Source organism: Falco naumanni, chromosome 3 (assembly GCF_017639655.2).
Source record: "Falco naumanni isolate bFalNau1 chromosome 3, bFalNau1.pat, whole genome shotgun sequence".
Classification (NCBI taxonomy): domain Eukaryota; kingdom Metazoa; phylum Chordata; class Aves; order Falconiformes; family Falconidae; genus Falco; species Falco naumanni.
In genome coordinates, this window is record NC_054056.1 from 70,635,946 (window position 1) to 70,660,971 (window position 25,026).

General features: G+C 41.0%; 1 protein-coding gene across 4 annotated transcripts in view; it reads left to right on the plus strand.

Annotated features, from left to right (window-relative positions):
• The window catches only part of SPIDR (scaffold protein involved in DNA repair), a 209,100-nt gene that overhangs the window by 9,933 nt on the left and 174,141 nt on the right, over positions 1 to 25,026 (plus strand). For all 4 annotated transcript variants that reach the window (XM_040585563.1, XM_040585564.1, XM_040585565.1 and 1 more), the window contains exons 4-5: positions 358 to 543; positions 3,309 to 3,466. In XM_040585563.1, coding sequence (XP_040441497.1) covers positions 358 to 543; positions 3,309 to 3,466 — 344 coding nt within the window. The remainder of the gene's footprint in view (positions 1 to 357; positions 544 to 3,308; positions 3,467 to 25,026) is intronic.

A 25,026-nucleotide genomic window follows, 5' to 3' on the forward strand; every position in this document is an offset into this window, starting at 1 on the left:
TTATTTAAACCACTTACCATTTTAAAAGAGCATGTGTGAGAGCATTAGGAGGGCTGTGTAGAGGGCTGTATGTCAGACAGTCATTACTTGTTCTTACTCGGCCAAAGGACAGAACGATAGCCTCCTTGTATAAAAAGAATTGTTAGCATTTATTGTGGAGAACCAAAATGAAAATAATGCATGCGTGTATAAGAAATAGGTGTGAGTTAATACTCCAGTATTAAACTGAAGCCTGGTGACAGAATTGGTAATGTTTTGTCTAGTTAAAAAATAGTATAGTTTAATTTTTAAGAATTTAAAATTCAACAAAATTACATTTCTGTAACAATCTTAACACTTTACAATTCTTTGTAATAGGATCTGCTGCCGCTGAAAGCTCTAAGGAAGCCGAGGACATAATATGGACCTCTAGTGGCAGTGATTTTTCAGGTGATGAAAAGAAAACATTGATTCCAAGGTCACACAGCAAAAAAGGTCATGCTTCCAAAATAGATGAGTCACCTAGCAGACATGATTTATTGTTAGAGGACAGAAGTAGTGAAGGTAAGTTCAAATGCAAGCAGATTTGTCAAGAAACCTTCTTTCAGCTTCAAATGCTGTAATGAAAATACTCTGAGATCATTCTGACAAAATGACATGATTTAATCCTATTTTGGTTAAATCACTTCTTTCATCAGTTTCATCTGAGTGTAGAATAAGTTCTTCGTATAAATTATGTACAAAAATTTTAAACCTTGGCATAAAGGAGTATAGTTTGGCAGATTGTACAACACAGAGTAAGGCGTGTCAGTTCGTTTTAATATATTATAGTTGCTTTGTACCATTTCCTTCTCTGTGCTGTGATACAGACTGAGGTTGTGAACAGCTTTCTCTGCCCACCCTGTTCGACTGGTGATATCACTATTTGCATCTACTGACTAACGTGGCAGACTTTGCAGCGGCAGATAGCATTATACTGTGGCGTGAGTTTTTGTTTCGGTACACAGTATTCCTCATTTCCCCTGTTAGCTGTATTGTGTGAACAACCATGAGTTTTGTTTTTAGTTCTTGCTTGCTAATTGATGGAGCAGGGGATGACAGAGGGGAGAGAAATTGATCAAAAAGTGCAGCTGAAGACAGAAAAATCTTGACATATGTACTCTTATATAAGTATTAGTTAGGATATTGTTAGGAAGTAATTTCAATGTGAAAAATAAATCAGGTTAGCTTTGTAATAATTCGGCTATATCTGAAGTATTACAGCTAAACTTCACACCCTGATGTCTAGCAAAGTGTTCAGACACCACTGTGAGGAAATTGACTGACTGATTTACTACTTGTTTTGTGTGCCACCCTGGTTAAACGTGCTCCATAGGTTTACAACAAAAATGCAAAGTTTTCTTCATCTCATCCATATTTTTGTCATTGATTTAACGCTGTCATTGACATATCTGATAGTAATCTTTTGTAATTTCTAGTGATTTTCTTTCCTTCTTTTTGGGATGGAAGGACTGGCCATTTTCTAGATTGCAATCTAATGCTCACCAGGAATCTTTTAACCTGCCATTAATACTCTATTGCACTTGTCTCCTGCAAGTATATTCTGCAGGTTTTCATCTGTAATTATCTTTTTTTTTTTTTTTTAAAAAAGAGAATATCCACAGACTTATTTCTACTCTTCTGAGACAGCAAAATTTGGTTGCTCTGTGCAAATGAAGAAACCCTGATGCATTATGTATCTGCTTGAAGTTACTGAGGAAATCTAGTTATCTCCTGGTTTTCTTCTAAACCCAAAAATATATTGAAAGCAATAGGGAGTAAAAGAACTGTAATTTGCATGCTTTTTCAAGTAAACATCCTACACGCTAGTTATAGTATTGTGTATGTATATCTCTGTGTGTGCATATATAGGCACAATTGTAAGTGTGGCGACAATAGCCGAAAAAGTATTTTTAAGTGACATGGCCTTCCATGTGAAGTTCACCTTCAGAGGGCTGAGTGTTAGTACTTGAGGGTGACAAGATAAAACTTGATAGTCTTGTATGTTGTTAAGGAATTTATACTGCTGTCACAAGTTACATGCAGCTTGTCACACAGCTTCAAGAGACCCATTACTTGGTTACCAATGTCTGTGTTTAAAATTTCCTATGAAGCTTTTCTCACAGATAGACAGAAATACATTCATGTGTGTGAAAAAGCAGGCAACACCAGAGCTGTGTGTTAATTTGTCTGGGTGACTTCAGAGTTTAGAAGTTTGATGAAGAGAAGTAGTGATTTGGACTGCAGTAGCACTGCCAAGTCCGGAAGGTACTGCTACAGTTCCACAGATCTGTGTGGATGCCTAGCACGTTCTGGAGGTGCCTCCTTTCTCTGCTGCCTCTCCCCATACATGATTCTTTCAATGTCAGAAATTTGACATGTACAAAAGCAAAACCAAAAAAGCTTTCATCCCTCCTCCTCTAAACATGCTCATTTATACAAAATATGATGAGATTTTTCCTCTCAGTACCCTGTGGCACTTGGACCTGAAGGGTGGTGAGGCTGCTGTGGCAGCTCAGGCTTCCATTGCCTTCAGGAGATCCTTGGAGGTGTGAGTGGACTTCTGGAGTTGCATTAAATACCATCTGGTTATAAGGATGGTGGAAGAACAGTTCTGCATCTTGTTCAGCATCTCTTAATTTATTGTAATTTTTTGTGGAATTTTTTTGAAAAAATTGTCTCTTTTTTGCCTGTTTCTATTAATTTATCCTAAACAATCCTCTGATGTGTTTAGAGGTTCGATTTGCAGACCTGTGTGTTTAGCTGTGGTGTTTTAGGAGGTGACTATTTTGACTAGCTTTTTCATTTCTCTGTGAGGGTTACCACTAATAGCAGATGTTAACTTACACCAAATTTTCAGCTGTTCCAGCTCACTGTGAGATATTTGCTTAGAGTAGTTAATTCTAAATGAGTACACTTGGAAAATCCAACACGACTGGGCAAAATAAACCCTACCTAACTAAACCCTAGGAAAAATAATAATAACAAAACTAGAAAAAACTTACCTACCTAAACATTTAAATATATTGCCTTTTTCCAGGCAGTGCCTTTGAAATCTATTTTTTGTATGTAGTTTTTATATTTTCACAGATACTGTCTGCTAGTAGGATTTAGCTTTTGTGAGGGACAGGATTACAAAAGAGTTAAACATAAAGATCAGTTGAACATACATGAAAAATAACATTGCGGTTTTCCCAAATTTGGGATAACTGTACTATTACTCTGACTTCATGCTTATGAATAATACATGCTGATTAAGAATAACTCTTTTTACAAATATTTTATTTTAGATGAATTGGAGTTCATTGATTGGGAGAAGGATAGTGATTCCACTGATTGGTGTGACGGATCAGAAAAAGATGATAGCTCACTGGAGATATCAGACTCGGACTCTTGCGCAAATTTTAATTCTCTGCTTGTCAAAGAGGAGAATGATGAACTCTGTAAGGTGAGAAACTGTTTCAAGTTTAAGGGGAGAGAAAAAGCTTCTACTACAATTATGGAGCACATTCATATTTGATTGCATTTAATTCGGAGGAATGTGAGCATTTTGCTTATCTCTTCAGAAGGAATTCTGTACATAGAATTTTTCGAGGTATTTTCTCTGACTGCCAAACCTCAAAGCCAAGCAGTGCCCCACACGTATAGCTTGGTAGAGTTGTCACTGAATCATGGGATGACTGGAGTGGGAAGGCATCTCTGGACACTGTCTAGTCAAACCCCTCTGCTCAAAGCATGTTCATCTGGAACTGGTTGCTCAGGGCTGTGCCTGGTTGGGTTTTGAGTATCTCCAAGGATGGAGACTCAACAGTTTCTCCGGGCTACCTGTGTAGGTCCTTGGTTGCCCTTGCAGTAAACAAGCTTGTTCTTATGTTTAAATGGAATTTGTGTTTCAATGTTTGTGCTTAAAGTGATCAAGTGGGTAGGTTTCTCACCAGAGATGTGATGATCTGGATTCTCTACAACCCCTGGATGCCTGTAGCAAGTTGATGTCAATCAAACAAATTTTTTGCAATGTGGTGGGTGGGGCTGTTAACCTATTTCTCTTCAGCACTTTGAGACCTTAGCTATATAAAATCCAGGTGTTGTGAATAGACCATGTTCTGAGAGCAGTTGTGAGGTAAGGGGATCATTACAGGGCTCCCTTTTCAGTGATGAGGATTGCAGAGCTCAGGAAAGGGACAGCAGTAAATGCTGAATCTGAACAGCCAAGATTTGGTACTTTTATTTTCTACAGTAAAAAAAAAAGCTTTATTTCTAAAGACGGCGTGCTGTATCAAGTACAGAATACGTGGCAGAAATGTTGATCTTTGCTTAGTGTCTTACAGTGAAATGACTTGTATTAAGAGGCTCCAGATGTGGCAGGATCCTGGGCAAAGTTAACGTTTAACCCTGGTGCTGGAGGCTGGCTGCACCCGCTGGAGCCTCCTCCGCCACCCCGCGCCTGGTGGAGCCTGGGGGGGGCCGGGGCCGCCTGGGCCGGAGGCGGCCTGGGAGGACTCTGACCCTTCTCGGAGGAGCCCAGCGAGGGGGCGTGGGGCAGCGGCCGGCGGGCAGCTGGGGAAAGTTCAGCTGGGCGCGGGGCGGGTGGCGGAGCGCTGGCAGGGGGCCGGGGCGCGGCGAGGCTTGGCTGCCGGCGCGGCCCGCTGGGGACACGCACCGCCTCCCGCCGCCGGGCCGCGCCGCACCGAGCCGTTCCGCTGGGCGGCGCTGGGCTTCCGGGGCTGCGGCCAGGCGTTCCCGCGGGCCGCCGGCAGGGGGCGCCGCAGGCCCGGTCTGCGCGGCCCCGGCCCCGCCTGCCGATCCGGCCCGGCCGCGGGCGCGGGGAGAGCGGCGGGGACGGGCCCGGCCAGGCGCGCAGGCTGAAGCTGTGCCGCCCCTGCGGGGGGGGGGGGGGGGGGGGGGGGGGAGGGAAACGGGCCGGGCTTGGGCAGGAGAAAGCTGTTACCGAGCTGGATTAAAGCCTTACTAAAATTCATTTAAATTTAGGTATCGATTCTTTAGTAAAATTAGTGTGAGAGTAAGGATGGAGCATGGCAGTGAGATTTGCTCGCAGAGGAAGAGCAGCCTCCAGTTTCCCAGTGAATCGGCCCGTAGCAGGGTCCTGCTGCCTTGCTGGGGCCGCAGCGTGAAGAAAGTGGGTCTGGACATCACGCTTGGCAGCATGCCGGCTGCTGTGGCACCGCGTGCCGCCCAGCTTTCGGCCACCTCACGTGGGTGTCAGTAGCAGTTTAACAGCTGTAGTTGAGAGTTCAGCAACGGTTACTCAAGTATTCTTCAAGTTTGTGAAGAATTGCTTTAAAATGGCCCGAGTCCTGTGTGGCAGTGTCAGAAGAGACCACGCTGTGCATAAACCTGGGAAAACTAGCTGTCCACGGGCCAGCAGTGTGCCCTGGTGGCCAAGGAGGCCAACGGGATCCAGGGGTGCATCAGGAGGAGCATGGCCAGGATGGAGGGAGGTTGTCCTCCCCCTCTGCTCTGCACTGGTGAGGCCCCATCTGGAGTGCTGTGTCCAGTTCTGGGCTCCCCAGTTCAGGAGAGACAGGGAACTGCTGGAGAGGGCCCAGCAGAGGGCTGCAAAGATGATGAGGGGGCTGGAGCATCTCCCTTGTGAGGAAAGGCTGAGGGAGCTGGGCCTGTTCAGCCTGGAGAAGAGGAGGCTAACAGGGGATCATATCAATGCATACAAATATTTTAAGAGTGAGTGAAAAGAGGACGGGGCCAGGCTCTTTTCAGTGGTGCCCAGCGACAGGACAAGGGGCAACAGGCATGAACTGCAGCACAGGCAGCTCCATCTGAGTATGAGGAAGAACTTCTTTACCTTGAGAGTGACAGAGCCCTGGCACAGGCTGCCCAGAGAGGCTGTGCAGTCTCCTTCTCTGGACACATTGCCTGAAGGCAATCCTGTGCAACCTGCTGTAGGAGAACCTGCTTTAGCAGGGGCTGGACTAGATGATCTCTAGAGGTCCCTTCCAACCCTGACCATTCTGTGATTCTGTAAAGCAAAACTGAGTTTTATGCAAGCAGTAAGTTGTTCTGCTTTTATTATAGCAGAATGACTTACCCCAGTGTAGATGGAGAGTTGGATAAACGTTATGAGACACACTTTTATTAGTAAATGGTGCTCGTGAAAGGGCTTTTTTGATGCAACCATACTGTAATAAAGTTTTTAACCCTAACCAGAATAGTTACCAGAAAAGATGTGGGTATGTTTGGAATCTGAGGATGCTTTTTCAGATTTTCCCTTCCCTCTTCCCAGTTGGAGTGCCACGCTGTGGGAATTTTCATGGGTGGTCAGCCTCACCAGTAAACTTTCTTCTGAGAATCTGGTGCTTGCAGGAGGGTAAATCCCCAGTGATTGTGGTGTCTGTTACAGTCTTTGTTTTTCTTTACTTGGGATATGCTGTTTTCCTAGAAAAAATTACAGGCGAGATGTTTGAGAAGTTTCTAAGAGAATAGAAAAGCAGTGTTCACTATAGGAGGTCATTTGCTGTGTGAGTGTACCTTAAAAAGGCCTGTTAATTTTGTGGCCTGTTTCATGGTGGGGGAAGGAAAAAAAGCCTAATGTTGATATATCATAATTTTTGTGGTATTTACTAAACCTCTGGAACCTAATAGAGTGTGTGGATAATCAAAAGACCATGAAGTTTATTTTACCCCACTTCAAAATATGCCAAATACCAAGAGGTTCTGGAGGCTTAGGATTGCTGCCAGAATATCTTTATGGTAGTATTTACCCATGATAGGAGTGTACTAAGTTTCTAATGGGAAATCTCAAAAGTTGAATAACTTCATGGCTTTTCTTCTCCCTTTATACACCAATACATCTAATTTGAAAATTACTTCTATTCATTTATAATTAACTATGCAGAAAGACTTTTGGTGTTGTTTTGGTATAAAGATTAAACTCGTGCTTATCTGTAGGGTGTGAAGCTACAGTTCCGATTCAGTTCGTGTTCCAAGTCCTTGTGCTGTGTCTTTCCTATCAACTAGTCATCTCTGACATGTAAAGCTGCTTGATAGAGGATAATGAGGAAGGCAAGTTGAAGCTGGTCTTGTGGTGAGCAGCTGTTAGCTAGTTTTTGGGTTCGGTTCAATCCAGAATTTTTGAAGAAAACATGTGCAAGATATGACATAGTCATGCTTTCCTTTGTATATTTTTAGGGGATGGGAGAGTTATTTTTTTAATTAACTTTCCTTTGACCTATAACTGGTTGAATTTTTGCTTAAGGTGATGCAGGACAAAGATCTGGCAAGGTCTGATCCCAGATGGTTTTATTCTGAGAGTTCCTCTGCTTTCAGTTGCCTATGGTGGATACGTCGCTGTCCTTTTTCTTGGAGACTATGATGCTAAAACAAAGATTAACCATTAATGTTAATTTTTTTGGTATACATGTTTTCCAGAAGAGCACCATGTAATCACCTCAAAGTTGATCTAACATATTTTTATGCATTGGTAATGACTGCTCTTTGCCAGACTTGTGCAGAGACCTTGTCTGGTGGGCTGAAGATCCATATTTTATAAGAATTCTTCATCTCGGAATTATTTTCAGCTTCTAAATGTTTTAATGCTAGGGATTAAATGAAACCTCGTGGTCTTGTAGGTGGATTTATGTCTCCTGCTGTATTACCTCATAAACTGGGGACTTTCTCTGGCCCTGTGCACTGAGTAGCATCATCTTCTGTACTCAGATCCCTCCTTAAAATATCTTCTGTAACTTAATCCCTCAAAGTAGGCCAGCATTTTTATGGAGTATATGATTTTGGTATCCTATAGAGTATGGTCTTTTCTTTTTGTCCTGTGTGTTAAATCTACTTAGCAGTTTCTGATGGGTAGCCAGATTTGCTTGCTTTATATGTAAGGCAAGTGAGATTTATCTTAGAGTGGTATGAGAAGTTTTTGCCCTTTATATTGCTAATGTGTAGGAATTAAGGTAGTGTTCTGTACTCGCTATGCAACATTAATAAAGCTTAACTGTTTATCACAGACACTTTTTATTGCAGAGCACACTAATAAGCTTGTCAGCTGATCTTAACTTCTAATTTGGCTGAACATTTATCAAAAATCCACATGGATAACAGCTTGTTTCCTTTAAATACATATAGAATGGTAATATCCCTAAAGTATCTTGTTGTATGATGATAGACAACTGAAAAAGAGAATTGCCGTATTTTATGTTTCAAAACTTTGTTAAATGGATCACCACTGTGTTTTCAGTGCTTTGTTTTGTTACGGTCTGCGTGCCCTGACGGTGGGTGATCTGATGTGATGTTGTTTAGTCTTGTGCAAAAATTGTCATGTTGTACAAAAGGTTAATTTTTGGGTTTTCCCAGAGTAAAGAACATGCTATTTGAGAAGTTGTTCCTGTACATGGATGTATGTAGGTGTATGTCTTTCACCTGAGGCCTTCTCATCTGTCAAAATAAGGTTCCCTCAATTGCTTGGTTCATGGATTTATTACTGCCTTGATTTTGCTTTTAAAAAAATCCCCACTCTGTCTTTCTGTGTATTACATTGAGGGGAATTTAACATACCTAATGAAATTCTGAAGAGATCACTTAGAAGATGAGTAAGCCAAGATTTTGCTGTTATTTCTGGGCCTGCTTTTATGTCCTTGTTCTCTTGATCCATTATAATAGTAATAATAACTATCATTGGCTTGGTGATGAGAATTGAGCCTAGAACTGTAGTTGTGTAACAGAATTTAAGAGGCTAGCTCAATGTAGGGAATCATTATTATGGCAAATGGAATTTGTGTCATCCTGTCAGCCTGATGACGTTACACTGATAAAGGGCGATGATACAGCCATGTTATTGCAAGCACTTATTTTTGTCAGTCCATTACCAAAGGAAGTTTATTAGAATATATACAAGAATACCTGCAAACTTACTATTATTTCTAAATGTGTATTTCAGGGAATAATTCACATTGGAAGGGACTTCAAAATGTCTGCGGTTCAACATGCACAAAGGAGGCTCAGGTGCAAGGTCGTTCAAGGTTGCTTAGTGCTTTATCTAGTTGGATCTTTGAAAACTCCAAGGATGGAGACAGCATAACCGGTCTGGGCAACATCCTTCTTGCTCCCCTGCCTCTCTCCTCCCTGTCTCCCCCAAAAATGGAACCTTACTTTTCTGTGTAGAACATGTCTCTTACAGCAGGGCTCTTCAGGCAGGCTTTTTAGGTCAGACCTATTAATCCTAAGACTGCAAGTCAGTAGCAGTACAGAAACAGATGCCTTTTGCATTCGTGTCAGTCAGGTGGAATGATTTATACCTGAACTACAAGACAAAGCTGAATTTGTGTACCAGCTGCTTTCTGCTGCATCCCATTTGCAGGGATGTCTGCATCTTCTGATCCAGAAATGAAGCCTTGAAACTTTTGTCCATGGTCACAGACAATAGTTCCCCTCTCAGCTTTCTGTTTCCATGATTTGCTCAGATTATCAGAATAGCTTATCAGCATGTTTCTGGGTGAGCTGTGGCTATCTGTATTATAACTAGCTTCTCTTAAGCCTCCAGTTAAACAATGATGCCATGAATTTTAAATCAGGATTGCAGATACTAGTTCAGCCTTGCTTTGATAGTTTAAAGTACCCTGGGAAGATTTTTCTTTATAGTTCTGAGACAGGAGTTCAGATCTCCTAGGGTTAGCTGAACTGGCTCATTATCCTTCTCAAGACTGATGTTGTCAGTCATATGAGTGTCTTGACACCCATTAAGTGTCTTTTTGGTGGTGTAAAAATGTTGCAAGTGTGTGGTGCCCATTTTGAAGGCAGCGTCTTGGATCACAGTTGTCATACAGGTGCTTGCATGTATGAGAGTGTGCTCTTGTAGGGGATCCAGAGTGTCACTGAGGTCGCTGTACTTCTTTGTGCCTAGTCTGTGAAATTCCTGGATGTCTTATTAACTACGTATAACAGACTCCTGTGTACCACACTCTGGGTGTACAAAATCTGATGGATTGCAGGAGCTCTCTCAGTGACATAAACAGACTTTAGATCTTGCTGCCTTGTGCTGTCATTCTCAGACTGTATCTTTACGTTGTTTGAAGCACCGGGTTGTTTGTGCATGCTAATCCAGCCCCTCTGCTTTGTTTAACTTAAAGCTTCAGCTGAGCCCCATATTCTTTCTTGCACAGCTCTGGAGAGCAACATATTTAAGTGCAGCTGACAACATTGCTATCTCAGCATCCATGTATCGAATGCCCCCCTCTTTGCTGTCTTCCCCTCCTCCTCCCCACATTTGCCTGGTGTTTTGAACAAGATTCAAGTGGCCTGTGTTAGTTCTCCTGCGGCTGCTTGAGGCATCTGCTTTTCCTCAGTCTGGCACTTCTCTGCAGTGTGGTGCTCTTCACAGCACCACGGAGGGTCTTCAGGAGTACTAGGGAGAAGCAAAGCAGCATGTTTGCCCTGTCAGGGCCCTGACCTCCATCTCAAGAGCTGAAGCAAAGAAAGAGGGTGTCATCTGTCTCTTGTTGGTAGCCTGCCTGGTGCTACAACAACAAAGGCTACAGGAATGAGCAGAACGTGCAGTGCTGGGAGTGCAGTAGTCTCCTCTGAAAGGAGAGAAAGGATAAAACCAGAGGAATTAACAATAAGAAGTTGAAGGCTTTTGTCTTGTTTTCCTACGCGTGATGAGGTGCTGTGTCGGTAGCCATTATGAATAATTTGCTAATAGTGTTGTGTTCTGTGAAGAGCTGTGAGGACAGTGAAAAAGCTGCTGAGTTTTGATTTGTCTAACTTTATCCTCCAAACTGTCTCAGGACTCTTCAGGCCAAATTGGAGGAGAGATTGGTTTGAATTTGTTTGAAATTCTTTTTGAAGGAAATGGTGGAAGAGGAGTTTTAGTGGAATATATGGGACCAGTCTTAATCATTTCATGTTCTGTTAAATGTGATTTCCACAACCACAGTACTTAGGAGACCTGAACAGAGTAGATTGGCTAAAGGCTTGAATTCTCCAAAAGCCTTTGGTTCTGTCTTTCTCGTAGGTTGTCACTTTGTTTTAAAAATAATTTTATGATCTTTGTAGTGGTTGGTTCTGTCACCCATCATGACAGTTCATTATGTCAGGTGAAGGCCTGAATATATGAGAGGAAGTAAAATGCTCTTTCACTACCAGGCATGTTTGTTGCATCCAGCGGTGAAAACATTTTTTGTCCTTTTGAGGTACCTAGTGCAGTTGCAGCTTGCACCTTTTCACAAGTGAACCTCACTGGTCTAGGGGTTTGTGGCAGCAAGACAAGACAGACATACACATGGCTAACTTGGAAAAAAAACCAAATGTGTAATACTGCTTATAGAATGGCTAATAAGTGAAAATAAAATATTTAAATGTTCAAGGTCATCCAGTTCCTGGTGGAACAAGTAAAGCATGAGATGTACCAAAATCATCCAACTATCCCTGTAGGGTTCATCATCTTAGGAGTTTCTGATCCCTCTTCACTGAAACAGAACTGTTGCTTTTGTGGTAAGGGTTCTTGTATACTGGGTCTTTGTAGAATCTACTGAACTGTGAAGATCTGGAAATAAATTTAGAATGCCTTAGAAAACAAGAGAAGACCAAAGTTTAGAAACTATTCTGTACTAACCTTGGGGTTATTAAAACCCCCTGAGGTTTTTCCAGTGTGTTTCTCCCTGTCTTTAATGGATGAAGATCCTGTATATCTGTGCTTTTTGCATGGAAGAAGGCAGCTATGTGGGTTTTGTGTTTTGTGGTTTTTTTTAAGTCACGCCACTGTATTTTTCCTTCGAAAGAATGCAGTTTATTGGTATGGTATGGGGAACAGGACATTTATTCCTGGCTTCCATTGCAATGCAGAAGTGTGTTGGATAGGTAAGAGAGGAGTAAATGGGGGCAGAACAAATGGAATAAAACTGAGAGTGTTTATAGTAAAGCTTAAGAAATTTGGAGGTGGGAACTTTTGTTGGGCGAAGAGATTGGCTTTCTTGGGGACAATGAGATGGGACTGGGGTGGGGTAAAATATGTGTCTCATATCCAGTTTGGCAGGGTCTGTGTCATGTTTTGTTGGTATTGCTTTGTGATAAACAGTTTCTGTACAAACCTCTGAATCATCTGTAGGTGATAACAAAAGATTTGTAAATCTGAATTATCAGGACACTTGCATTCCAGACTAATAACCCTGGTGACTGATTAACCCTTTCTGTGGAGATGGTCTGTAACTCTAATTGTAACATGTTAAAGAGAATTTTGCCTGTTCTGCAAGAATCTGTTGGCATACTGTCACGTATATGCCAACTGCATACAACCCTGCTCCTATACTTCATCCCTGCTTCCCCGCCCTCTCTATCCCTGTTTGCCTTCAGGCCAGTGCAGCAGTCTTGACTACTTGATACTTTTGTCTTTGTCCTCGGTGTCTCTGGCAATATGCTCATCAGTTGTTACTCCATGTGATATCTCTCTTCCACTACTCACAACTTCAGCCCAGCTTTATTATTCCCACTTCCTGGACACATGCAGTAGCTGTTGCACCTGACTATTGATTCACTGCTCAGTCCCAACACAGTGACATACTTTTTGACTCAGTCCCAGTCATTCTCCTCCCACACTGTCTCCTCTTGCCGGTATGGTCGCTATTTCACTTGCTTGTCCCCATTCACCCTTACCTGGTTATTGCTTGGTCTCAGTTCACCAGCTCAAGTTCTCTCTTGCCTAATATAACTAATTAGTTTTGTACCACCAAGTACTCTCATCTGGTTGCAACTCTTCAGAAATGGTGGCTGTGGCAGCTTCTCATGTAAGGTGTCTCGCCAGTGCAGTGCTGTTGTGGCAGCCTCCAGTGTTCTGCACACAACAACTCTTGTTTCTCTACCTGTATTTTTCTCATTGTTATGCCATTGGAGGAAAGCCTTGTTCTCCCTTTGTAGGGATCCTGGTGGGGCTGCTGGGAAGCATGATGCTTCTGGGAAGAATGACTCATTGGTATTTTGTAGATGGCTTGACACCTTCTTGCGTGTGGGAAAAGGATCATTGACGCTAAGTGAGAAAAGTAGATTGGAACTGTCTTGCTTGTGAAGGCAAACATGATGGATGGGCAGAGCAGCTTCATCCTGACATAAAATAGTCATGGATGAGAAGGGCTGATGTTTTTGTTGGGATTTAAATACTCTCAAATGCTGCCAAACACACTGCAACTTTAAAAATCCATTAAGTTTGCGCATCAACTGTACTTAGGGATAGCAGTTTTGGTTCTCCCATTCACAAAAAATAATGTGGGATGAAATGAGAAAAGCTTCAGATCAAGTTGGTAAAAGTAGTCAGATATATGGGATGTTTTCTGCATGAGAAAAAATCTTTAGAATAGAAACCTTCAGCCTCAAAAAGAGGTTGCTGTGGAGAGGACATGAAAGAAACCCGTGAATCACAAATAGAAGTAGTAAACAAAATGACTAGATATTGTATAGAGCTAGGAGACATCAAGTGGAAGTAGCAGGTCGATTCAACATTAAAAAGTAGTTTATTCATCCCACCATATGAGCTGCAGAGCTCCTTGCCACAGGATGATATGGATGCTGAAAGATGACATGGGTTCAAAACTAGTGGGACCAACTCACAGAAGACAAATCTGTTAAGGATTAGATGCAAAGATCTTGCCTCTAGTTGAAACCACAAACTGGAATCAGGGAGACTGTTCTGTGGTAGCATTGCCACATGCTTGTCCTGTTTAAACTCTTCCCTAAACATCTGGCACTAATCATTATTGGAGACAAAAGTCAGGGTGCTAGAATGATCCTTGGTAGATTCCTCTACAGCTATACTCATGTTTGCATGCTGTGGGCTTTTCAGTGTGTATGAATTCTGTCCTCTTTCCGTCACCGCCCTCGGTGCTTTCTCTGCAGAGTAATTGACAAGTCACATACCAAAAAGTGATGTTGCAAATGGATGTCCACTTGGTGCAATGCAGGGGATACCCTTTGTAGCTCTAGTTCTCTGCCACCTGCTGCTCTGTGTGGCTTCTGCAGAGTGTTTTTTCATGTAGTCTACTTCATGCTTACCTCATGTTTTTAATAAAGCTTTCTGAACAGGCATAGGGATGGAGAGGAGCCTTCGAGATGGCGCAGATTTTGTAGAGGATTGGTGGCTGTAGCCAGACTTTTCTAGAGGAGCATTTAGTTTCCCTGAAGTGAGCTGGTGACAGGCTTCACAGGCTAAGTTTCTTTAACTTGCTTGATTGCATGAGGGAGAAGTGCAAAGCGAAGTTGGGTTTTGTTTGGTTTTTATTTTTTTAATTGAAATCTTTCATTTTTATGACAAATTGAAAAGCACTATAGTTACCTTTTTTTAAAAAATAAGCATTTGTTGAAGTACATCTAAGCATTGTGAAATTAAAAAAAAAAATGGTGTTGCTGAGTTTCATTGTGAATCTGGTATGTTCCAGTAATGAAGTGATTTGTCTAGGATATGAAGCACTTCTCCCATTCCAAAAGATTCTGTATAACTAGCGGTATAAATATTGTAAATCCATGATACTTAACTTTCTTTCTGCTGTAAGCAGGGTAATTGCAGCTCCATTTCAAGGCATGTATGTGAATGCATGAGTGTATAATGGTGAGGGCTGAAACTGGAATTGGGTCCATAATGCTAAAGTAATAAAACAAAGTGTTATTCATAAACTGATGATGCAGAATTGTTATATAGAAGGTTTATTTAGCTCGGGTCCTGAATTATAATAGTGTAGGGGAGAAAAGTGTAAGACTGTTAAATGTTGTGCAGTGGAAGAAGGAGAATCTCTTGCAGTTTAGGTGCTTTCTGAGCCAGAAGTTACATTGAGATTATTAAGTCTGAGAGACATTGTGAATTTTATCCTTCAGTAGCTAGCTCAGTCCCTTTCTGAACCAACTTATGTTCATGGTCTCCAGACGTTTGGCAAGGATGGATTCCCCAATCTAATAATGCATTATGTGTTTAAGACAAAAAGAAGACCTTTTAGTTGTGGCAGTTGTAGATAAAGCATCATATGTCTTTTGCTTTGTCCTTTGCAGACATGTACAGGGAAAAGAATTGACAATATCACAGACAGTAATGTAACAGTTTTACAGAGCCGCTTGTAAAACCAGATTATATAGCTGTATACCAGGAAGCTTCACCAATGGTGAGCTTTGGCTAATGTGTTCATCCTGTGCAGGACTCAACAGGATCCTCCTTATAACGTGAGATACTTGTGGTGTGTTGGGAGGATATAAGGGGTTTTGTATGTTGTTTATTTACTGATTTAGAAAGGAAGGGTGAAGGCAGTCCTTGCACTAAGAGAATTTGTCATCAGCCTTAGCCTGTAGTTATTGGAGGAGGAGGTGAGGAAACAAAATGTTTTATTCTTTTACATAGTTTTGTGGTTTAACCAGCACACAGTTTGTGGAGAAAGTTTGGATTAAAAAATACCAGGTTATGTAGACTTTTCAAAGAGTATAACTTTAGGATGAGGAAATAAAATAGGAAATAATTGCCACTGTCATATGCCTAAAAAGCAATGAGCTGGACAGCAGAGAAGATTGTCAGTTTCAACAATAACGAAGTCAGTGTTTTTACAAGAAACAAGTAAAAAAAAAAAAAAAAAAGCAGGAGGATGATTATCCCCATCTACTTGTTAACCGTTAGATGCACTTGAGTCTCATTTTCCACATTGCCCCCCCCCCCCCCCCCCCCATGCAAAAAGTAGAGCTAGTTTCTTACATTATTTTTCACTTGTGGCTTGCATTGCGTATAATTTAAAGAATCTGTGCTTGCTTTTCTTTTCTATAAGAGCATTTAATTGTTAAAAACTTAGCACTAACCACAGGAGGGAGTTGTGAGAGAAAAAGTAAAGTGGGCATCAGAACAGGGCAGAGAGTGCTTTTACATGGCTTTACAATTTTAGATAAATGGTTCACACACATATTGATGGATTGTTAAATCTAATTAGATCAGAGGAGAAACCAGGTCCAGGAGAATATCTGGTTCTTTCTTCAATGTTTAAAAAAAAAACCACCACCACCACCAACAAAAAACCAGAAAGGTGAATGCATCATTTTTGTTAATAATGAAGATGCTGAGTTGATTAATCACTTTTGTATATGAGTCTAAGTGAAAAATGTTGCATGTATCTCCTTGGTTCGCATTGTGGATGATGAGTGTAAAATATTTTAGTTAAACATCATCATAGTTCATTGTGTTGGAAGCTAAGTGGAAGAAATAATTGGGGAAAAGATGGAAGGAAAAGTATAATGTGATTTTATATAGTATTGGAAGGCAATGTAACTTCTATGCCACACTTACGCAGTGCAAGTCACTTTTGGAAGACAATGACATTGATATGGGGATGCGGGCGGGGGCGCAGGGGAAGCTGTACTATGTTATTATAAAGTAGTCCACATAATTTTTTGTTGTACGTATACCTTCACAACTACCTTGAGCATACTCAAGTTGGCATTTCTGCATGTTTGATGCAGCAGTTGCTTGTTGGATTGTGACTTCAAAAATCTGGTTGTGAGGAAGCAAAACTTTTAAAATTCTCTGCATGTGAATTGCATGTTTTTTTAATGCTACTCAGCTGTTTCTTAATTGCCATCAATTAATTTGTAAGCATTTTCGAAAGCGGTGGTGGAAGTTTTCTGTCGGCCTTGTGTGCTCCAGACCCCCTGAACAGTCTAAAGTAATAATATAGACAATCATTCAGCTTTGACTCAGTCATGATCTTTATCGTCATCGCAGCACCAGAAAAGTAAGACTACTGGTGATATAATGTGTAGTGGTTTATTTTCACATTTTGAGCAGGGAGGCGTGATTTAAAGAGACCACTGAATGCTAATTTCTGTTGCTTTGTTACCATGCATATTTTAAATGGAAGAACAGCAAATGGTTTTAATTTTTATGAGATCTGCAGCCAGTAGATTGTAAAAAATTTCCATCTGCTTGTTAGCAGCACTATGCTCCACTTTTAAGAAGAAATTTGATAATGTAGCTTATGTATTTTTATGAACTAGAATGAATTGGAATGAATGAATGAAATGTTCTGAAGGAGGTCTCCAAGTGTTGGTAGTATTGTAAGGTTTAACTGCAAGAACAGTATCTTTCAATGTATTTTTTTCCTCCAGCACTATGACTTTCTTAAAACGCGCTTCATTGCTCAGGCTCTTGAGCTGGCACAAAGTCATTGAACAGAGGTTGCGGCTTCCTTTTGCCTTTCTTGGTACAGGTCTCAGCATAATACTCCTTAACTTTTCTGAGGTTTCTTTAGGTGTTGCAGCACTAACAAACCACGGCAGCTGGACTGGAAACCTATGGCTGACGACCCACCTGTTGTCCCTTCTGATTACTTTCTTTGCTGACATTAAAAATACTGCGAAGTTCTAAATTACTAGACCTCTACAGGGTTTGGTTTAAAAGTGATTGGACAGGGTTTTTTTCTGGAGAAAAATCCATCGAACTAATCAAATGCTGCTTACTTGGGAACTTTTGGAATTGCAGATCACTTCAATGTGGAGGAGTATATCAGGGAAGAAGTATTCACTTGCTTTGTACTACTACTTTGCTTTATGGCTTTATGCATCTCATATAGGTTATGTACCAGAGAGAATGCTGAGTTCAACACGTCTCTGGCCTGACTTGTTCTTGCTGTTCTTACTCTTGTTTCCTTGATCTCCAGAGTTTTTTAATTGCTGTTTTATTGTGCATTTAAGTCCTCAGCTTCCAGTCTGGTTAGCATGTTATCTTATGTGGCATTATGCCAGTGTTTATGGGATATTAAAGCAAAAGGAAGTTCTGGTTTGCTGTCTACATCTAAAATGCAGAGCGAATCTGATAGGTTATTTCTGTTTAGTGAAACTGAAACTTCATACCTGGTGCCTCAATTTGTCTGGTAGGCGTTAGTCCCTGTATGCTCGGTTTCTAAAATGAATAATGCTTTAATTTTTTCTAGATAAAGCTAGACTATTTGCATGTTTAGAAATATAAACAATCAATGCTGGAAAAAGAAAGGAATTCTTTTGTTTGGCTTTATGAGCTTAACTATGTAATGTTCTTAAGAGAGGAAATTGTACTGTGGAAAATCAATACTTGATAAAAGTCTTTAAAACACACAGAGGGCATAATAAGGCAAACTAGTGCATAATGTAATGGAAGCATGAAACTGAAGAGTAGAAGGTAATAGTTATGGATATAAAGGAATTAACAAAAAGTGAGAATGAAATTAGGACTGAAGAAACCAACTTGAAATTTTATTAAAGTAACGTATGAGTACAAGTCTGTTTTAACACTGTAAAACTGTAGAATCCAGAAGCCTGATGGATTGTATGACATTGTTACTGTGGTTAAAATGTGGTCAGTACTACAAGTGTGTGTGTTTGTTTTTAGAAAAATACATCAACCTGCACTGGCTTTTGAAAAAAGAAAAAAACCGCGCGCACACCCACACCCCCCAGCCCGAAGCTGAATTGGTAAAAATAAAAACAAGTATCTAGAAGTATGTTGCCATACGTAGGTGGCAATTAACAGCATCTCCTTCACTGCAAACAGTAATAACTTATATTTAATAAATCGAAAGGTCTTGAGTTTTATTGCATAGTCAGATAGCTGCAGTTTGTCTGCCTCTCTGCATTTATTGTAACAACAGATCACGTCAATCCTGTTGTGTTGCTCCATAGGTAGCTAGACATTTTTTCCTTTCATCTGTTTCCTGTGCTTTTCATCTGGTAATAAAATTTCCAGACCAGAGTGTTATGAGGACCGACGGATCAGGTGTTATAAAACAGCAATAGAATTAAAATGCTTTGACTATGAATATTGCAGAAGCTCAAATGCAATGCTGACTTAATTCTGGCTTTATCCTGGTTTTAATCACCTATGGATGTGACTGTATCTCTCACTTGCTATTGCACTTCCTGCTCCTCGGAAGTCGTGTTTTTATGCAGCTTCTGTACTTACGACTTACTGTTGTTATGGATCTGTCCTAGATTCTTTTCTCTAACCCTCTAAACAGATATTTTAACTATGTTTAAAACTGGGAGAGTAGAAAGTAGGCAAAATTGTTAGATTGTCAGGTTCTGCAGCATTACTGACAGTAAGTGCTCTTTGCTTTATTAGTAAATGACCCAGATCTCAAACGAATAACTTGACACATTAATGTAGCTTACAAGGTATTGCTGTTCTTCAGTATATGTCTTGTTTACACTTGCTTTTAAGGAGGGTGACCCATCAGTTATAATCTTCCTTCTTTTAAATTGACAAACAGTGTTGTATTTAAGAAAATAAAAGTATTCCTCTCACCTAGATGTATTTTTCCCACCACCTGGCAGGTATGTAACTAGCTATAGTTGTGTGCTGTCGTGGTTGCTTTCATATGTATATAGCTGGATGGTTAGAGACACATTCGTGGTTCAGGATTCAACCGTGCTTTGAAAATGGGGCTTTACCATGAAAATTATTGGTGGATTGGCGTTTTGTTTTGTATGTTGAATAAAAACATAATGTGCTTCAATTGAAAATTTAATTTAAACAGTATGTACTAAAGTCAGGGAATGTGTTACTCTGGGTTTGGACCTGGTGCAGCTAATTGCATCCAATCACCTGAGATTCCCTAAACCGCAAATGAAAATATTCCAGGGCTTAACAAACTGAAGTATTTCATGTTCCAGAGAGGTGAGGTGGTTTAGAAGAAGGGCGATGGAGCACAGGCCTTACAGGCTTTTGTGTTCAGCTACAAAAATATAAGGACTTCTTGCTTTATCTTTTAATTGTAAGAGACCCCAACTCTTTTTTTCTTTAACATCCCGTTCACAGTCTTGAAGGGTGTAAGAACGAACTACCTTACTGAATATTTTAACAATACAATAAAAAATTAATCTCACCCTGTATGAACTAATAGTCCTGTGCATTTGCTTAGAGGCTGTAAACCACCCTGCGTGTCAGGAAGACAAGTAGCCTGCATGACTGTGGTAAGTGTGTCACATCCTGCCCTCAACTTTGCCCTCCTTGGAGGCTCTGGCAGTCTCGCTGTGGTTTGCCCACTATCCAGCTGGGAGTGGCTCGAGAAAACTTCTCCAACCTGTGGATCTGGTTCTCAAGCAAACTTACAGACTTAACAGTATCTTGGTGCTCCTTGCCAAGCCCAATTAGGAGAGAGGTGGGGGTACTGGGGCAGGCTTTCAAAGTTTGGTGGAGAAGTCATCTGTAATGTTGTGACAAATTTGTGTGTATTCAAAGCATGTTGTGTGGAGATCACTGTGGATTTTTCTTTCCTTGACAACCCAGTCAGCTCCTTTATAAACACGGGGCTACTGAAGAGCTTCCCTCTTCTGTGAAATCTTCCCCCCATCTCTGCTGCTTGGGTAGTGTTTCTGGCTGTGCTTGGAGAGGAATGGGCAGGTAACTGCTCTGACGTTAGATGCATACGGTGTGAATGCCAGCATGTCTTCGTTAAAAACCCTATGGAAGGAGCAGATCATATTTATTTTAAAGATAACCTATCAAGTCAAGGCATGTCATTGGAAATTTACATGTCTTGATATGAATTCCCTGTCATCTGTGTCATCAGCAATCTGTGTATTTCTTATGTGAATTACATTTCTTATTTCTCTTTCTTCTTGAAGTTACTTAACTCTGAATTCACTTTCTCTCTGCTGATTTATAGGTGGCCTCTTTGGTCTGGAACCTGACCATAGAAATACAAGATTAGAAATTATCTCCATTGCTGTTTCTCTTGCTCTGTGGAAATTTTCACTTATATCAAATGTTGCTTCAAATGATTGTTAATTGTTTATAGAGGGCTTTTAAATTATTCAGTCTTCCAGTAGTCCCATCCTCTACTTTGTCCTGATGAACAAAGTGGAGTTGTTTTCCATATGTGAATGTGTTCTTGGTGTATCCCATAGAAAGGCAAAAGAAAATGGTATAAGAATTGTATTTTTGATATCTCCTTAGATTATTATTTTTTTTTACTTTAGGATGCAGTTACTCAGAAAATGACATTTTGAGCGTCAAAAAAAATAATATATATTTTATAAAACATCAGACACATGACTTCTTTCTCATTATTTTTTTTCCATCCTTGGCATGCAGACTTACTTTTCCCAGTGTTATAGTATTGGGGGTAATACTATTTTAATTTAAAAGGCATAAGCAGAGTTCTGGTTGGAAGAAAAGAAATTTTGAAATTATATTCTGTGATGCTAAACAGGGACTACTAAAAGGGCCTAATTGCTTCCTACATGAGTTTTATTGTCTCTTTGGTTAGCACGTAGTTTATTTCTGTAGTCATAATAGCAGCTTGCAGTATGTAAAAGTAGAGGTGAAAAATAATCAGTGCAACTTTCACATATAACACAGGTTTCCCATGTTGCAGAGACTGGCCAGAGCTGTGGGTTATCTCCTAGATCCATGTGTTCCGTGTCTCATTAGAGAATCTGTAACTAGACAAAAGTGTTGTCATCTTTCAGCTGTTGAGTGAAGGGTGGTGGAATGCTGGGTTAGCTATTTGATGTAGCTTTTCAGGTTTGCACTGAAATGGTGGAAGCAGCTTCAGTGGGCTGTCCAGGTAGGGAGCGTGTTTGCATTACTGTCTCCTGTATGTCCCTTTAACTGCAGGGACTGCATGCTAGGCTGAGGATGTGTGTGCAGAAGGTAATGAGGATGAAACTGGATCCATCTTCCTGTTGCTGTGGCTGACGGTCTGGTTGGAAGGTGTTGCTGGAAGCTTGCAGGCGGCAGGTGTGGGCCCTGAATAGGTGTCTGGGGAAAGCCGGTATCTGTGAGCTGGTTTTGAACCTGCACCTACAGGTGTCAAATGTCTTGATCAGTCACTGAAGAGGAGGATAGGACAATAGGGAGAGAAGAGTGGGAAAAGGGACTTGAGGCTAGGCTTTGGAGAGAGAGAAGGGGAGTCCCAGAGGGAGAAAATGCAGAAAAGGGAGACAATAGCCATACAGTATATGGAGGAAGGACATCAGGTTCATGGTTCATTAGGTTTGTTTTGCTTGTCTTCCTCCTGCTTGTTTGCTTTTCATCTCACGACAAAGCGTTAACATAATCCGTTTGTGAATGACATAACTCTATAACTGATCATTCCCTGTAGAAGTATTGCATGAGGTGCCCGCTGTGTCGCCTCCGTGCGAGGGCTCGGCACGGAAGTGAGTCAGGGGCAGCCCTGGCGCAGCGCCGCTGTCTGCCCTCATTGCCTGGCTGAGCACTGCACTGGAATTTTCCAGGTAGGACACAGATAGAGGTGAGAGGGAGAGCATGTGGGATGGGATTTGGACAGGGAAGGGCTTGTCCTGGGGAGAACTGCCTGTGCGCCGAGCTTCTGGTACACACGGGAGCACCAAACGATATGAATAGATCAGGGGAAGAATGCAGTGGATGCATTTAAAAATATCTAATGCTGCCTTTGTGTTTTATTACCTTTTCATTACCATTTTCCTTTTTTAATTTGAAACATACACTGACTTTTTTTCCTCTCTCTCTCCAGCGTGGATTTCAACACATTTTTGTGCAGGTGCCAGGAACACTGTGTTCTGTTAAGTCACAGGGTGACGTAGGGTGCTGGCTGGCTGCCAACCTGGGTCAAGTTCATTCAAATAAGTTTCGGTGGCGGCTCTTGCTGCTTGAGCCCTGTCAGTCCTGCCTTTGCATGGTAGGTGGCTCTGTTGTGTTAGTTTTCTGAAGAGCTTGGGTTTTCAAATTTTACAGGCTTTTGAATTTGATGTTTGCGGAAGGATTAAGAAAAAAAATCCAACCTGACCTTGCATGAATCTGTGAGGAGAGAAATGGACATGGCCATGGATTTACGGAGCAGAACAAGGTCTGCAAGCTGTAGCATGTGTTCAAGTGTTTTCCTTTCTCTGCCCACTGATATTTTTTTTTATTCCTGTCCTTGTGACTGCTTTTAATCATAGTATATACTTTGTGTCTTTAAAGCAGGAATGACTTCTGAAGTTCCAGTGACAAAATCATGCTCGTGACAAAAATAGATGAAATGGCACATAGCGCGTGAAAGTGGCAATGGCTCTGCTAGGTTAATCACTTCCCTTTCCTACAGGATTTTGTGTTTTGCTGTCTTAGCCCTGGAGCTTTGGACTGCTCTTAAAAATGTATTAAGATGCCTTATTTAGGGCAAGCTTCCCATGTACAGGATTGTCCCTGTCTTGGTGTTGAAAAGTCAGACCAGTTTTCTTGGTCTCTTTATTGCAGCTTCCCTTTCAGGAGACTGTGTTGTTGCTACTTTGCATAGTAGCATACTTTTCCTTCCTGTAACCCTACCAGAAATCACACTAGATCCCCTCCCTTTCACTTCCAGTAACTGCTCTGTGAGCAATAATTTTGGAACTACTGGCAAAATAAGAGTCTTTGACATGCTCATAAAATCCTTACAACAGGATAGCAGTTACAATGCCAGAGACATCACTAAGTGGTCTCTAAGACAACTGTTGATATTTTAGTATTTGATGAGAAACCCATTCTTCCTGTTTGCTTCTGGGATATATATTTCTAATTAAGACTGAGATCTCTGGGAAAACTTGGTGTTTCCAGAGAGAGGCGATTAGTTTTAAAGAGGATGGAGAAGTGAATTTACAGGTTGTGATTTCGATCTGTTTTAACTATCTCTTATTTGGACGGGTTAGCCATTTTATTTTTATTCTGTAGCTGTGCACCAAGCTTCGAGGTCTTGGCTCACTTGATGTTTGGCTCTTAAGGGAGAGAAACATAGTAGTGTCAGGTTCCCATGATTCAACACCTACTCCTGGGTTACCTGTCGGTGCTTGCTGGCTTATCTTCTCTGTGTGGGAGAGTGGAGGATGATCAGATTTGTATTCATCACTAGGTGTCACTCACTTGCAATTACTTAAAGAATGTTTCAGGGCAAAATTAAACGAAACAAAGCCCTCTCTTGCTTCCTACCTCACCCAAATTGGGTGGGGGTGATGGAAGGAAATGGTGTGAAATCTAGAAAATAATTTTTTCCCATCCTTCTTTCCCATAAAACTATTGTATGTAGTGTTTTGTAGTTTTATTGCTCTATAGCATACCTTAATCTGTATTTTGTTGTTCTTGTGTAGTCCTGTTGATGCAAGATAAATTTTTCTTGTATATTTTCAATGATGTTTTCTTCCCTCTATTATCAAGTGTGCAAAAACTTAAAGAATAGTAGATAGCATTATGAAAGATATGGAAATCTAGCTCAAGGGAGGTGCAGCAATAGAACTATGGGATCACTTGGGAGAATACTTGGAAAAAAAGTTGAGATGATAGGACTCATAAAATTGTTCTTGAGACTTGACCACTGCTATGTTGGGCAAAGGATGGTGATTAAGAACTGTTCATGCCTAAAGATGATTTATATTTCTGTTATCTAACAAATTATATGGAATGTGGTGCCTTGGCTGGGTCCTGGTCAGCCTTCTTCCTCGGCAGGTGATTAAGTATGGGGAATGTATGTTCAGTTGCTGAACTACAGAATGTTTCAAAATTCTAACACCAATTCTGAAAAAAGCGGGGGAAGAGGAAGGTTAAGCAGTAAAACTCAATAGATTTATTCAGGGCTGTCAAACACACACCAAATGCTCTAAATGTTTTGTCCAGAGGGAGAGTTTCCGGAGAATGTGCAAGTGTCCATGTGGATAACTGCAAATTTTATTGGCAAGGGTGACTGTTTTCTTCTGTATGTCCCACCTTTCCCCTTTCTTTTCCCCTTGAAATGTGATGTGTCTTTTATCCAGCCTGGTTCTGTCTTTCCGTTTGGGGGCTGGCACTGCTGCGGATCAAGATGTTGCGTAGACGCTGCCTCTCCTCCTTTAGGTTCCAAGTGAACTAGGTCTGTGTTGTGTCTGTCTGCTCTGGGAACTGAACCTCCTGGAGGGTCTCCAAGCATCTCTTGCTGGGGAAGATTCTCTAAATGGTTTCAGTGGTGTTAAAGGTGGCCTTTGAGCATCAGTAAAAACTGGTGAAAGACTAAAGCTTGTCTATTGTGTGTTTTCTTTTTCACCCTCTCTTCTGTGTAACTACAAGTGTTAGTTTAAAAG